The 14,736-nt window shown below is 47.0% G+C and overlaps 1 protein-coding gene across 4 annotated transcripts in view; it reads right to left on the bottom strand.

Moving 5' to 3' along the window:
• Window positions 1-14,736, bottom strand: part of DNAH9 (dynein axonemal heavy chain 9) — a 175,860-nt gene that overhangs the window by 65,866 nt on the left and 95,258 nt on the right. For all 4 annotated transcript variants that reach the window (XM_021414422.1, XM_021414421.1, XM_021414423.1 and 1 more), the window contains 4 exons: window positions 6,984-7,172; window positions 5,480-5,715; window positions 3,870-3,992; window positions 2,212-2,416 (listed from right to left, as the gene is read on the bottom strand). In XM_021414422.1, the coding sequence (XP_021270097.1) occupies window positions 2,212-2,416; window positions 3,870-3,992; window positions 5,480-5,715; window positions 6,984-7,172 (753 nt within the window). The remainder of the gene's footprint in view (window positions 1-2,211; window positions 2,417-3,869; window positions 3,993-5,479; window positions 5,716-6,983; window positions 7,173-14,736) is intronic.

Here is a 14,736-nt window from a genome sequence, read left to right as displayed (position 1 = left end):
AAAGTACACACCTGTACTCGGGGAGCTCCCCACAGATCTCGGATAACAGCTCCAGGCTTTTTTTTTACGTCAGTGAATGAAACGGAGGAAGAAGAATGGATATAGAGAGGAAGAGAAGAAATAGGCTTAAATATTCTTACCAGGAAAGAAAACTACATCCTACACTAATCTGCAGACAGTGAGCCCAGGGGAACCTTATGAGGTTCAACAAACCCAAATGCAAGGTCTGCACCTGGGCTGAGGCAACATCCACTACCAAAACAAGCTAGGGGATGAAAGGATTGAGCACAACACTGCCAAAAATGACTTGAGGGTACTGTTGGATGGCAGCGGGGCATGAACCAGCAACGTGCCCTCACAGCCCAGAAAGTCAACCGTATCCTGGGCTGCATTCAAAACAGCACAGCCGGCAGGGCAGGGAGGGGAGCTGCCCCTCTGCTCTGCACTGTGAGACCTCACCTGGAGCACTGCCTTCAGATGGGCAGTCCTCAGCACAGGACAGACATGGGCCTGTTGGAGAGCAGCCAGAGGAGGGCCACAAAAATGATCCCAGGGATGGAACACCTCTCCCATGAGGAGAGGCTGAGAGAGCTGGGGCCGTTCAGCACAGAGAAGGGTCTGGGGAGACCTGAGAAGGGCCTGTCAGTATCTAAAGGGGAGCTACAGGAAAGAAGGGGACAGACTCTTTAGCAGGGACTGCTGTGATAGAACAGGGGGAAATGGCTTCAACCTCAAGGAGGAGAGATTTAGGTAGGATATAAGGAAAACATCGTTTACAGTGAGGGTGGTGAGGCACCGGCACAGGTTGCCTAGAGATACGGTGGGTAGGGGCCCCGTCCCTGGAGACTTTTGAGGCGAGGCTGGATCAGGCCCTGGGCAACCTGACCTACAACATGGAAGCTGTCTCCCTCCTCGTGACAGCAGCCGTTACCAGCAGTGCTGCTGCCCTCAATGCAGCGCTCAGCAACTCCTCTGTGCTGTGGGTCGCCCCACACAGCACCCAGCAGCAGCAGGAGCTGCCCGCGGTCCCCGGGCTGTGGGGATGGTCTGGCTCCCACGAGACAGCCGCAGCTCACACATTAATTGCGGTCATTACGTATTCTTTATGCCATCTTTTGGCTCGTTAGCGCATGAGCCCGTTTCAAATGAAACGCGTCGTTAAGGCTGCACGGATAACGTAGTTTAGAATCTCATTAAAGAAAAGATGATTACAGAAGTGGCCCGGCCTGACCGAACGTGTGCAGTAAATTCATTCTGACTCTCAGTAAATATTCAGCATTATACATATCCATTACATTGCTAAGCGTGCCATTAGCAGCCAGGCTTTTCTTTAAAATGATATATTGAGACGGAAGCAATATTTATTTAAAAGCAAAAAGAGAGAAATCATTTTGGCCATTTACAAACAAGCGTGAATAAGAACCAGAACAGAAAAATTTAGTTACCGGCCTCACAACATTTACAGTGGGAACCACAAATGCCTAAAATTAAGTGAGATTAATCCTACCTCCAAAATAAGAGTGAAGTCTGGAGGAAAATGTCATAACGTGAACCTGCTTCCATTTACAAGAGGAGTAGGAAAAAGAGTTTTCTACCCACATTTTTGGAGAAAAAAGACTTGAAATTGCAGTCTAAGTGTTCCCAAAATACCAAGAAAACAAGAAGTAGCAGAAAAACACTTCTCCCTCAACACTTATCATCTGAGACAGGTTGAGAGAGACGGGGCTGTGCAGCCTGCAGAAGAGAAGGCTCTGGGGAGAGCTGAGAGCGGGCTGTCAGTGTCTAAAGGGGCTGTAAGAAAGAAGGGGACAGAACTCTTTTGTAGGGTCTGTTGTGATAGGGCAAGGGATAATCAAGAGGGGAGATATGGGCTGGATATGAAGTTCTTTTACACTAAGGGTGGTGAGGCAGTGGCACAGGCTGCCCAGAGAGGTGGTGGTGCCCCGACCCTGCAGACAGCCAAGGTCAGGGGATGGGCTCTGAGCACTGATGGAGCTGGGGGTGTCCCTGCTCAGTGCAGGGCAGTTGCACGAGACGACCCTTAAGGGTCCCTTCCAACTCAAATGATTCTATGATCCTGTGAGGGAAACCTGATCTTACGAGGAGCTCAGCAATCTCTCCACCTTTACACACGAAATGCTATTTGTCTTAAAATATTTATATTATTTTTACTTTTTCATCTTTTCCTGCCTCCCGGTGCCGGCTGCCCACCTTGAGCTGCTCCAGGTCGGGCCGCTCTGCACTGACCACTGCCGCCAGCAGCTGCTCCTCGAGGCCGTCCCGCGTGACCGTGAAGTTGATGAGGGTGCACTGTGCCTGCAGCTCGGGCTGGAAGTGGGGGTTTGCCAGCTTCGTGTGCAGCATCAGACGGAAGGCAGGGTTGAACTCACACTCCTTGTCCCCGATCTTAATGTACCTGAAATTGGAGCAAAAGGAGCACGCATGCACATTCCTTCTGGGACAAATGGAGGCATCAGCCAGTGGAATCCGCCAGAATTGGACTTTGCACTCTCCACAAAGAAACCACTTTTAGTGCAAAAAGAATATGAAATCGGACATACTTGAAACACTTCTGATTTAAGGTAAAAACCCCAGAGAACTGCCCCTGAATTTTGGAGTACCTCTGAGGAAGCTCACAGTTTCCAGCACTGTGATAGGCAGCTGGAACCAGGAACCTTCCACGCTTTTAATGGAGACTGTATCCTTCCCAAAGCTGGCACATACAGAAAAAGCCTCTCAGCACAGAGATTTTAATTAGCTACAGCCACAATTGCCTGGTGTGCTGCTCGAGCCAGGCTGCCTACAAGCAAGGCTGGGTTCAAGGAGCAGCTCGGTGCCATTTTCAGGAGGAAGCATCACCTGGGAGAGCTCAGCTTTCTCCTGTTCCATCCAGTACAAAATTCAGAGAGCTGGGAGGCTGGAAACAGGATGTTCTGAACCCAGATCTGACAACACCCATTGGAACTAGAGGAAAAGGGGAACAGGACATTCATGGGGGTGACAGTGATACTTCCAGGGATGCAGCTGGGCTGTGGTGGAAGCACTGGAGTCACCACAGGAATTTGAACACACTCTCCAGTCAAACATCAGTCCCCTTGCTCTGTTCTTGTCCACCTCTACTGCTTTTATGACTGGGAAACAGAGGCAGAGAGAGAACATCCAGCACAAGCAGCTCCTGGCAGCACCTGGCAGTGCTGTCGGGAGCCCCCACTTCCTGCCCTGGAACCATCAGCAGCCATTTGTGGGGCCTGCCACAATGGACTGGGACTGCCACACGTGCTGGAAAACACAAAGCCCACAGTTAAGTATGGAAACAGTCCTCAAGGAACTGAAGGAAGATGAGATCCAGAGCTCAGCTGGATTTCTGTCATTTTCTGCTGCAGTGCGAGGTGCAGAGGGAGGCAGGGACTGCCACCAAGAACCTGCCCTCATTAACAAACACATATATATTCCTAATGTATACATCTGCAGCTGTAACCACAAAGGATGCACAGTGTTTGCTAAAATCCAAGGTTACCTTTTCTTCACAACAGCCACAGCTATTCTGGTCATAATCCAGCATCAGGATAGCCAATCACAGACACCAAGGTCACCCACCCAGAGGAGAATCGCAGGTCTCACCTTCACATGAGCTTTGAATGGCGCTGTCCAGCTAAATGAAAAATCCAGATGTATTTCAAAGCCATCCTATGACTGAATGACCTGTGATTGCCTTATTTAAACACTCAGGAAGGGAAGATGTTAGTGCTGCCACAGACAAGCACACTATGTGAGGTCGAGAAAGGAAGAGCGCAGCAACACAAAGCCCACTCACCAGGAAAAGGGTAGAAATGGAAGCACACAGCCCACTGAGCCTTCCCAAAGCTCACCTCCCTTTCTTGATTGTTTCTCTCCCCAGCAATGGCCCCAAAACTGGATCCATGGACTCCTCCAGGTTTTCAATCAGAACCAGTTCTCCCGCAGCCAGGGCTCGTTCCATTGTGTCCAGATACCTGTGGAGACAGCATTAGCACCTGGTACAGCAAGGCTGGGTCTGGCTGCAATGCATCACAGCAAGGAGGCCACCAGGGGACAGAGGGGTGCTGCAGCTGTGACACACCACATGCACATGCCAGGAAAAGGCAGAGAAGAGGGATAGGATGGAGTCAGCATGTGGTGCTGAAAGTGGCACTGTCCAGGAGAGAGAGAGGACAAGCAGTAACAGCTGTATCTTCTTTCCCAAGAAAAGATGGATCAGATTGTGGGTTTTTTTTTTTGTTTTTTTTTTTGCAAATAGTTTGCTTTCCCCTAGAAGCCACTGGTGCAGTTAACCTTGCATAAAAGCAAGGAAGACGAGCAGGCTGCATCTCTGCTGTGCCCCGAGGTTAGAGACAAGTTTAGGACAGCATGACTATCATTTAATTCTGCCTTCCTCACGAGGGAATTGGTCCCCTTTGCACAGTGTCTGACTCCCCTCTCAGGGTACCTGCGAGATGCATATGTGGTCAGCATGGGAAAAAGATGCACAAATGACTGTAAAGGCAGCGTATGAATGTTACAGGGTCTGTTCCTCCTGGAGATTTGTACCCAGGTGCCTCCTCTTGCATCCTTACTTTTCTCCTTTGAATAACTGCAAGGTAAAGTGACCTAGTTGGCCAGGAAACAGAAATTTGCTCTAATGAAAAATACCGCTGTTTCCAAACATCTTCTCAGACCACATGAGAGCAAACCTAATAAATTCCTGTTATTTTCTATGAGAAAAGCAGAGGCAGATCCATGCTCCAGTACAGGCAAAGCCAAACACCTCCAAACAAGCACTGAGCTCTTGGGGCACTCTCAGCTACTGCCAGCACACAGTAAGGTATAAAGAGCCAAAAATCTCAAAGTTCAGATCCCTGCTTGGATTTTACTCTGGGTTTATTCCTTCCCAGCTGGGAGCCCTCACTAGCGGGCAGAAAACGGTACAACTTAATAGAGCAGGAAACGGTGACCTGCCCAGAGACAAGAGCCAGGAGTGGAAAAGCCTTCCCACAAAAGATGCAGCCAGAAGAAGGCAAGGGTGCTGTGATGAGAACATCCCAGCTGGTGCCAATCCTGAGCAGAGTTAGCCCAGCGGAGTGGTGACCCTCACACCAGCTTCACCTCTGCCTTCTTCCAAGCTGTAGGAAGCTTCACTCACCTGTCTGGGTGAAACTGAGTCAGGACACAACACGACGCAAGCCTGAGGGAGGATGCCGTAGTCCTATGCATTACACAGCCACTGGCACACTGCTCTTTTCAATCTCCGTTTCTGAGAAGTTTCTATGGTAACTTGGGCAAGCACTAAACAGACCCTCTATTAAATGAGGAATCTCTATCATTTTGGTAATGAATAAGCCGCTCCTGCACAAATACTTCTGAGGTTTTTCCTCAATGTAATGGGCTCAGATGGCTGCAGTTAAACATACACCACTCATCGAGTACAAGGGGCCATGGAAAGGTACTATTACGTGATGCTTACCCCTTCTGCCCAACTCGGATCACTCGCAGGTCTTCGCCATACTTTGCTTTGATCCATTTGATTCCCTGCAGCTGGGGATCCACCAGGAGGGGCCAGCGCTCGCAGTTGGTGAGAATGGTGGCATTTTCGGTGGACATGCGATCGGCCGGCAGCCCCTCATTCTGCCAAGCCGCGACGTCAGCATCATCTGTCAACATGGTCAGAGGGTCTAGGGATGGAGTTACAGGGATCGGCACCTGGGGAGGGGAGAGGAGAAACGTGTCAGCACAAGGCAGTGAGCACAGCTTGCAACATACACCAGAGATGAGCGAGCGAAACAATTCAAGCAAATTTCACTTAATTAAAAACTGAGAAGTTTTGTTTATCAGTGTTTTACCATTCTGCTGGCTGGTTTTGATCTAATATTAAGTGTTTCCCACTCCTGTTGTGAATGAACGTAAATTATGCATGGATCCCAAAGATTTTTGCCTGCAGAGCGCTGAGAGCCCTGAAAAGCTGCAGCCCCAACCAAGCAGGATCCGACCACACTGCTGTGTCTGAGCTCTCTGATATGACATCTTAGAATAACACCCTCATCAGCCTGCTGCTGTGCTGCAAAATGGCATCTGCCATTCCACAAACACTTCTCTGACATGGGAGGCCACTTCTGGGTGCAATAACCAGAAAGTTATCTGCGCCAGTTATCTGCACAGAAAGGGTCATTAATTTTCAAATGGAAATAGAAGCAACTTACGTGAAATTTCTAACCACCGAATCAGGCCCTTCTTGGAACATCTCCTTTTGTAACCAAGCTTTTGGTGTAGTATTAAGGAACACAGGATGATTTTTTTTTTCTCTCTCATGCTAAGGAACTTGCTCATTTTCTCAGTTTTTGATTTGGGCATGACTGCCAGTTGTGAACTTACTTAAAAGCCTCTTGGCATTTCACCAGGGTTTGTAACATTCAGTTAGGTAACGATGTGCAAAAGCTCAGTCCTACAGGAGACTGAGCACATGTTAACTTATTGAGGTATTAAATACAGTAGCAGGAAATTAGCGAAATATCACCAAGTCTGAAGCATGATGGTTTCCATTTGCTCAGAACATGGATGAAACTCAGGAGCTGAGAGGCATGGCCAGCATGAACAGAGCTCATGTCTTACCGTCTGGAGTCTCTCTAAGCCTACCAAAGCACTGGCTGTGAGCTCTGCCTGTTCCAAGCAGTCTCTTTTCTATACTATCTTCTTCTTTCAGGCTGTCCCTGACTCCTGCACAAACTGGCTCCATGTTTGGGATGCTGCTCTGTGGCTTCACCTCTGTCCGCAAGGGAATGGGATCACCTGCATGGTGCAAGGAGACCACAATGTCTTCCCCAGAGAGGAATCGAGCGTGGCTATGTCTTGATCCTCAGTGCAACTTGGTGGGGCCACAGGGGTGCTACTTACTTAGAGGATCCCCTATGGACAACAATTCATGGCCATGTTATGCCCAGTGACAACTGCTCCTCAGAGAAAGCAGGGCTTACTTCTAACTGCTGCAGATATGGCTTCCAGATTCCGTCCATGAGGTCTTGTCGGTATTTCTTGGTGAAGTATCCCAGGTAGGAGACAAACGCTGTAATCAGCAAGACATCCCCACACAAAGTGCTCTGCTGCCGTTTGAAGTCCTTCACAGCTTCGGCCCATCTCACATTCTCAGAAGCAAGTCCTCCAACCTGCAGTTTCCCAAATCAAATTGATTGTTACAATGGCTCTCTCAACAATACCTAAGGATTTGGCCGTATCCATACCTTGTCCCCGACCTCAAATGTAATTTCCTGAAGTTTAAAACCAGGATAGCAAATACCCAGCAGTTATGTTGCTAAACCCTTCCTGTTCTGTGAAAAAGTCTGGTTCTGCACTTGCGTCCCATTTGCCTGCTCCAGATCTCCTCTAAATTCATTAGGGGAAGATCCATCACCCAGGGGATTGATCCTCATCCATTCCCAGCAGGAACCACAGGAGAATTTCTCCGGCAGCCCATCAGCTGTTAATTGCCTCGATCACACAAATTCTCACCTCACTACATCCCCCCTCGCTCAGAGACTCTCCTCCACAACCCTCAGCTATTTCACACAACCTATGACGATGCCTGGCAGGTGGCACTTTACCTTTATCCCAGTGCCCTTGGCTCTACATTTTCCTTTCCTGCATGGTCCAGTCCAGGAAACAGTTTCCACAAGCAACCAACGGATAAGCCATCTTGTCCAAGGACAAGATTGCCTTCTACCTTCATGTTCACCACATGAACATCAGCTCTATCAGACAGCAGGATTTTCCAGGGGACGTGCTCTGCTTGGCTTGGCCAGAGGAGTTCTTCTCATTCCTCTCCGAAATACACAACGGGAGGAAGAGCTGCAGTGGGTCAGGATTCCGCCAGCTCCTTCAGCACCTCGTCTGCTGACAGCAGCCCCGAGCAGGTGACTCTAGAAGTCTCTACAAATGACCACCGGGTAACAACAATTCCTGACATCATTTCCCAGCTTCCCACAAATGGAGGAATAAGAACATTTTGAAACAGAGCTTCCACCTTTGTCTTAATAGCCACTGATGACTTTTTCCTTCATTACCGAGGTGCCATGGATGCCAACCAACTTTTTGGCATCTACAGCATCTCGGAGCTCGGAGAACCACTGTTTAGCTGTGCTTTCTGTAAAAAAAGTACATCCTTTTATGCGCTGCCTGACCTTTTCAACTGCTAAAATCTGTTCAATCTACAGTGGAAAAACACCGAACAATCACGCCTGCTTCACCTTCTCCGTACCACTCATGATTTCAAGCCCTTGATATCCCCTCTGCTGTCTCCTTTTGAGGCTGAAGAGCTTTAAGTCTATTCAATAATTCCTCATACAGAAGCCTTTTGATTGTCCTTGCAATCTTTATCTTTACTGAATGATGTAATCTTTATCCTCCGGTTTCTTTTTGTTGTTACTTTCCCTACACCATTTTCAATTCCACTACATCCTTTGAGGTACAACAGAGGGGTTGGAGGTATAGCTGCACGCTCAGGATTTATTTGAAATGGATTTATATAGTTAAGATTGTGATTTTTTTTCTGTTTTGTTCTCTTCTTTTCCTAATAATTGCTAACATCCAATTTCAGCTCCGGTTTTGGGTGTTATTTTTTTCCCCCATGAGAGCACACAGCTCACGCACTCAGAACTCTTAGCTCCATCGTTTAATTCCTGAATGACAATAACTAGCTCAACATCACTTTCAGGGTACGCAAAGTAAAATATGCATCACTTTACATTTACATTCCCTGCACTTCACATCTCCATCACTGGATATCATTTTTATGGTTCTTCATAGTCTCCATTACTACTGCATTCGTATTATTGTCAATCAGTACAACCTTCTTAGACACCACCATTTTTAGACTGTTTATGGATAATGTGACCAACAACAAGAACCAGAAGGAATCTGCAGAAATACCTCTGGTGGTCTTCCTACCTTGACAAATCCCTAAGAAAGCACTGAGAACTGTCTGTTCAGGCAGTTTGATATCCCACCAGGAGCAGAAAGAGGCTGGCCATTTTCTTTGACCCATTATACTTCAGAGCCATCCCTGAACACGTCCCAGCTGAGCTCCCCTTTCATCACTGTGAACCACCATCCTGCTCACAAAGACCAGGCTCTCCCCAGTGCCTTTCACCACCTCAGCTGTCCTGGTATTCCCTAAGCCTTGCTGGAAAGTATGCTCTTGATACATTTAGGATCACAGTAGTCCTTCTTGGGACTACAACATTTGCAAGCCAAAGCTTCAACAAATAGTTTCAATTGGTCCTCGATGGCTGCTGGCCAACCACCTCTGGTTTAGAGACAAACATCTATTGTAAGACCATAATCATACACCTGCATCTCGTTTTACTTGACTTCATCCTATTCCTGCGATTCCCACATTGAGACCATCCAGTTATTTTAACTAGTACCATGCTTTCTATTCACCCGTGGAAATTTACACTTCTGTTTTCTCAACCTTATCATGTTACCACGTGCAGCCACGTTTTTATAGATGAAGTACCCCCAGGTCCTTCCTCCAGTCTCCTTGAGGTACGTTCTCACTCTACTCCTCTGGTTCTCCACCTCTAAGAATTATTATTTATCACCTGATCTTCCAAAACTTGTAGACTCTCTACCTACTCCTAATTATTTTCTTGAGGTGATTTTTTTTACCCAATCCTGCCCTGGTTGCCTTCATTAAGTCTTGTAAATTTTAATATCTTTAAGAAATCTCAGGTGTCCTCTACATCAGATCCTAGAAGTCATTTGAATTCTTTTCATCTCATTTGATTACCTTTAGCTCTTTGGTAATGAGGGATAGTGAACAATCATTCCCTATTCATCTTCTCAGTACTGTTCACAGTTTTATTGGCTTCTGTCACATCCATCCCTACACCCTCTTTTTTTCCAAAATGAAGAGTCCTAATCATTTCTCCCCTAACCATTTTGTATATGGAAACGACATGCTACATACTTCCCTGTACCCTCTCTAGGTTACCTGCAGCCTTTCGACAGGCTAACCTGTTTGCGTTCAGCATGCAAGATGGAGGCACACTATAGATTTGGATTGATAGAATCATTATTTAGCTTTTGTTTCCCAATTTTTCCTACCTAACGCTCAGTTCGCCTTGCTGTCTCCAGACATATACTATGCTGCCATTTCTAAGAACTCTCTGCAAGAGCTCTTATGTGATTGATAACAGCGCAATTAAGATCTATCAGTGTAAATGCATGATTAGGGTTCATTTTCCCTACATGCATTATTTCGCATTTGTCATCACTAAATCTCATCTGCCACATTAGCACATACCCACTTACAAACCTCACCATCAGCCACCCCCCTTTTCTGGCCCACAGGTCCCTAGACATTCCCTGGTCCCTTGGATCATCTTCCCTGCATCACCTATAGCTCATGAGATGCCAAACTAAAATTAAGGCACTTAAAAAGTACAGTTTGTCTTCATCCACTTGGTACATTTTTCAACCCAAAGCAACCACTACTTATGTATACTTAGGTTTCTTCTTCATACTACCTCAAATACATTAGTTTCAAGTCTAGGAGTTTAATTCTTGCCCAGTCACATAGATGACACATTGTGGATGTCAAATGAAACACACATCAGCAAGAGCTGTCAGGATCTATTCCAAGATCAAAGCCAGAGATGAGTGAGAAGAAGGTATGCATTGCCCAACAGTAACCTGGGATCCAAATTCCTTGCATGCACTGCAAAATGGATCCATTTTTGACAGCTGCAATAGCAAGCTGTGCTTTCTAACCAGGTCTTTAAAAGCAATTAGTGGCATTGGCTCTGACACAACCTGCTTGCCTGCACTGACAGCTGTGCTCAGCGCTCCCTCGCTGACCTCTGCTCGCAGCTCCAGCCGCTCACCAGCAGATGCCTGCAGCTTGGAGGGACCCCAGGGAACCTCTGCAGGATGCACTGCCCTGGGGGCTCACACACCACCCCGGGGGCTTTGAAGTCCTTGAGCTTTTTCAGCTTTTTTCTGGCTTGGTTGCATTGGGTTAAGAGAGCTCAGATGGAAGGAGCAGCAGAAAGATCATTTATGAGCTTTATTTTTAAAGGAGAGCATCACTCAAAGCTCTTTCCAAATCTTTGCATTTAGAGACATTGCAGCAGGAGACACTGAATGGCACAGATATGTGTTTTAATTCCCTTGTTTGCTGTTGCACTCTTTTCTAGACTGCACGTTCTTTGGAGCAGCAGGAGACTCTCCACAGGGTTCGTATGTGAGTGCATGTATTCATCCCCTGACAAAACCCTGGCAAACAGTCCCAGCCCATCTTCTCTTGCTTTACGAAAGCCCAGGTTTGACATTGGCTTTCCCAGACTCAGTCTCCTATCTGCTCTCAGTGTTTGTGACTGTCGTACTGAAATATTCTCCCAGCACAGCAAGGCTTATGTGTGCAGCTACACACGAACAGCAAACTCGCTGCCTTCTCCTGGGCATCATCTTCCTCACTGCAGCAAAGACTGCGCTGCTCACACGATGCTCCAGTTTCATATGATCCTAGAGGCAGGAATAGAGATTTGCTTCTGCCTGGCTCTGCTTTCCCTAACGAGGAAAGGAAAAGTGATTTTCAGCCTGATGCTGCAGGAGGGATAGCACACCCTGGCACTGGCTGGGGATGATGCCATTAGCAGACTATGGATAAAATGAAGTATAGCTCATCTCTGCTATGCATGCAGTTAGGAGAAGGTCTCCACGCTCCCCAAAGTGGAGCAAAACTGCTTTCCAAGTCCATTTCCCTGGACATCACCTCTGCAGGCACAAGAGGATGTGACAGATCATGGTCCCCGCCACGGCAATGTACTGCACTTGAGTAGAAGTCCAAATTCAATCTAAGTGAAAATGGCTTAGGAACGTCAGCAGGGACTGGTAGGGCTGAAAAATAATGATCATAATTAAAAGTAGAAAGCCTAAAGTGCAGCAGTGTCCTTTATCTGCCCCAGAATCAGAGCACCCTCTTCTACCATGATGCACACACACATCAGGCCCCATGCTAAAGCATCCTCATTTTTCCTTTTAGTATTTTGTTTTCTTCTCTGTGAAGGAAAGATGCAAAACTCCATCACGTGAACATTTTCCTTTTGTAAGCAAGAGCCTGACAGAACCCACAGGAAGGACCCGTGTTCCCTCCTGGGAAGCAGACCTGTTCACACAACACCAAAGAGGAACGGGGTTTACCTGTAACCAGCTTCAAATCGCTGCAAGAGCTTCAAGATTTCCAAGTTTGCAACTGTGCTGTTTGCAAAGCCCTGACAGCAAAAGGGTTCTTTCCAAAATCGGCCACCAGAGCACTTGGAGAGGAAAGAAGCAGGGAGGCTTTGAAGAGAAAGCAACTCAAGTGTTACACAAAATGAATCATCAGCCGTGTGCCCAAACAAAGGGGAACATTGAGTTACACACCAACAAAGGATGGAGTCCAGCACCAGCAAATCACTTGACCAAGCTCTGCTTATATGCAGGTGTTGCCCATGAGACTGTGAGTAGTCCCAGCTAATTAGAGAGCTAATGAACGTGCTCAAATGCAAATATATTCCTACAGCTGTTACTTCTCTGAGACTACACAGCCCAAGACACAAACCCAGTGCTAGCAAACCAGGGACAGACAGATATCAATGCAAAAACCTCAACTTCAACCAAAAGAAGGTTTTGTAAAATGTATTCCGATGTCTTATCTTGATTTCAGATCGGGTCACTTTCTTTTAGAGGAAATTACTACACCTTAAAAATCATGCAGCAACATACATCCTGAGTGACAATACATCTCATTAAAGTACTCGCTCATTTTGTTATTCAAGGACAATTTTGCAAATACAGCTAAACCCTCAGAAAGAAGCACGCAGTTTTCCCTCACCACCATACTGCAGTTGTATCTCAATGAAGAAATCGTGTTTTACACCCCAAATTCACATGCTAAGCATGCACCCTTCAGAAATCAGGCTCTGTTTGTTACAGTGCTACTAACGGAGGTGAAATTAAGCCACGTTCAGTGTAAAACATATGCACACGTGCATATATATTTCTATGAAAAGAACTGAATCCACCATTTCTGTTTCTTTTTCTCAAAACATTTTCTTCTTGTACTTTGTGTTTACCGACTCCTACATGACTCAGAGCCACAATCCATCTCCGTATCACGTAAAACAGGATTTCGTTAGGCCGCAGAAAGACACAGGGAAATACTCATACTGCAAAATCCCTCCAGAAATAGAAGCAGCTCTTTCGAACAAAAAAGCCACTTTCCTGTTTTAATTAAAGGTTTTGGAAGCATTCAGTGAGATTTAACCTGAAGAACATGAAAGCATAAAACTCCTTCTGTGGCTGCATGAAAGAGATCTCCATCAGCACAGGAAGGGACTTATCTGCTGTTTGTCTTTGACCCCTCTATCTGAGCACATCACAGCCCTGACTGCAAAGCAGTGCCTGTGCCACAGCAGCGCTGTGCGCCCGCTCCCCACCGAGGCACATGCAGATTAAAGAACAAAGCATGTTTTGTTTGTTTGCTCTTTGTTTTTAAAGTTTACCGCTACCAAAGCGGTACCAGGTGGGTGAATTGTGCAGCTTTCTGAGAGTATTCAAACCTCCGTGAAAACCCACACGAAATCTGAACAGCTCTGAAAATCCAGGCTAAGGCAATCTGCTGAAGGTCACCTAAGAAGGTGTGAGAGCAGGAAACAGGGAATCCAGCACAAAGAAATATAGCCAAATGGTTTAAGCTTTTCACTTTCTTGCTGCAGTGGGATAGAGGACCACTTTACATACAAGCCATTGACCAGCAGAGCTACAGGCCGGTAAAACAAGCAGAGACATCTGCATCCAGCAGCACTTCGAGAAATACTCTTGTATTCAAAGCTGCCACCAGCCTCACCAGCAGCAGCTGCTCCTGCAAGAGAGATTGAAAGCAACTTCCAGCCCTGAACACATGCAGACCAGGCGGGATGCTCTCCTGGGGACATGGGCCCAAACTCTCTCAGGAGAGTGGACTGAATGCAGCATTTCCCCTGCTCCGGGCAGGGAGGACAGGGAGCATCCTCTCCTTCAGAGCACCCACAAGGGCTGTGCCATCAGGATGGGGCCAACCATTTCACGGACCCCAGCCACCTCCCTGGCACTGCAGCTTCAGCCCCTCTTCCTGTGGGACCACCTTCCACAGCCCCATTTCCTTGCACCACACAGCCAGTGCAGAACCTGAAATGCAAAGCACGAGGGGCACCTGCAGTGCTGCACAGAGCTGGGGCTCCAGCCAGCAGCACGGTACGAGCAGAAGCTGTTTATCTCGTATCTGTGAAGCAGTGACAAGGGCATCGCCCAGCAGAGGACCAGGAGGCTGCATGTAGTGAAGATACAGCAGCTGGTGATGCACCCTGATGGACTGATAACGGGGACACACACTGGTTTTTTGGAGCTTTTCACTATCAGCTTTTTGTCACTTCAAAACCCACAAAGCTTCCCATATAGTCTCATTTATATAATAAAAACAAATCTTTGGGCTGTATAGTTTTGGTCCCATCAGTACATGATCATGCAATTAAATCACAAAAAGGACACGAGAGCTGTGAAGAGAGCACAGTGTCTCTTTAAACACACGCAGCGCCTACCCCAATCTATGAAAACAGCCAATGCAAATTCCTTCTCATTACTAAAAACTTGCTGCAGTGCAGGAAATGTAATGCATTCCATAAAGATTAGAGGCTGTGAAGTACTGTGCAC

Source organism: Numida meleagris, chromosome 17 (genome assembly GCF_002078875.1).
Source record: "Numida meleagris isolate 19003 breed g44 Domestic line chromosome 17, NumMel1.0, whole genome shotgun sequence".
NCBI lineage: Eukaryota > Metazoa > Chordata > Aves > Galliformes > Numididae > Numida > Numida meleagris.
This window is presented reverse-complemented; position numbering and strand designations above follow the sequence as displayed.